General features: G+C 35.5%; 1 protein-coding gene across 1 annotated transcript; it reads right to left on the bottom strand.

The window, feature by feature from the left end:
• Positions 1 to 206: 206 nt before the first annotated feature.
• Positions 207 to 776, bottom strand: LOC139860211 (uncharacterized). The gene has a single exon (XM_071848983.1). It carries the CDS (start codon positions 774 to 776, stop codon positions 207 to 209), a length of 570 nt encoding a protein of 189 aa, XP_071705084.1.
• Positions 777 to 1,173: the final 397 nt, after the last annotated feature.

Genomic DNA, 1,173 nt, shown 5'->3' with positions numbered 1-1,173 from the left:
AGCCGTTAGGAATTAAAGTAATCGTTTTTAGGAACTAAGTTGTTTTTCTATTTATAAGAAATAATGTAATCGTTTTTAAGAATTATTATAATAAACGGATATATTTAATGAAATACCAATCTATCATTACAACTAAACATGAATTACATTAATTAAAATTACATAATTTTAAAATTCACCCACGAAACTATAAAATACATAACAAATTACTCATTATTATTAGCGGACCGAAAATAAGGTGATAAGTTCCAAACGTACTCGGTTAAATCTGCCTCTAATTGTTGGTAAACTTGCTTGTCTCTTATTTCCTTACCCCTTGCATCTCGATCCCTCAAATCCCGTTCCAACCTTCGTGGTGGGTTCCTTTCTATCATTCTTTCTTCTCTCCTTCCAATAGCAAAACCGTTATTTTCTTGAATCATGTTATATAATACAATACAAGCATACATATGTCTTCTAATTTTGTTGAAGTCTTTAGATCTCGCCGGAGTCTTTAACATTGCAAATCTACCCTGTAATACTCCAAATGCACGCTCAATATCTTTCCTTGCACTTTCTTGAAAACGTTTAAATTTTTTACGTGGTTCGTCAATTGAATTATGAGGCGCTTTTACCAACATGGCCCAATCTGGGTATATACCATCGCCTAGGTAATACCCTCTTTCGTAGTGACGCCCGTTGACATCAAATGGTGAAGGTGGAGCCGTTCCATCTTTTATAGAGTTGAAAATTGGTGATGCATTTAGAACGTTAATATCATTGTTCGAACCTTCCATACCAAAGAATGCATGCCATATCCACAAAGGCGACTGCTTCAAGCATTACAGAAGGCACTTTTTGATCACCTCTTGTGTATTACCCTTGCCAACCAACAGGACAATTCTTCCACTCCCAATGCATACAATCTATACTACCAAGCATACCCGGTAAACCAAGTTTTTGTTCGTGAAAATTATAAAGTCTAGCGATATCTTCGGCATTGGGTTTTCCCAAATATTCTCTAGCAAACAAATGAAATACGCATTTGCAGAAATAATCTAAACATAAAACGGCCGTTTTTTCACATATTTTTATATATTCGTCAAACAAATCGGGTGTAGTTCCATACGCCATTTGACGTATGGCCGCTGTACACTTTTGAAGAATCATCAAACTTTGACGACCTGTTGCATC

The sequence above is a fragment of the Rutidosis leptorrhynchoides genome, chromosome 7 (genome assembly GCF_046630445.1).
Source record: "Rutidosis leptorrhynchoides isolate AG116_Rl617_1_P2 chromosome 7, CSIRO_AGI_Rlap_v1, whole genome shotgun sequence".
In the NCBI taxonomy this organism is placed as follows: domain Eukaryota; kingdom Viridiplantae; phylum Streptophyta; class Magnoliopsida; order Asterales; family Asteraceae; genus Rutidosis; species Rutidosis leptorrhynchoides.
Note: the sequence above shows the minus strand (reverse complement) of the source record. Positions and strands in the feature narration are given on the sequence as shown.

Coding starts and splice junctions, on each gene's coding strand:
- LOC139860211 (XM_071848983.1), bottom strand. CDS start 776: ATGGAAGGTTCGAACAATGATATTAACGTTCTAAATGCATCACCAATT.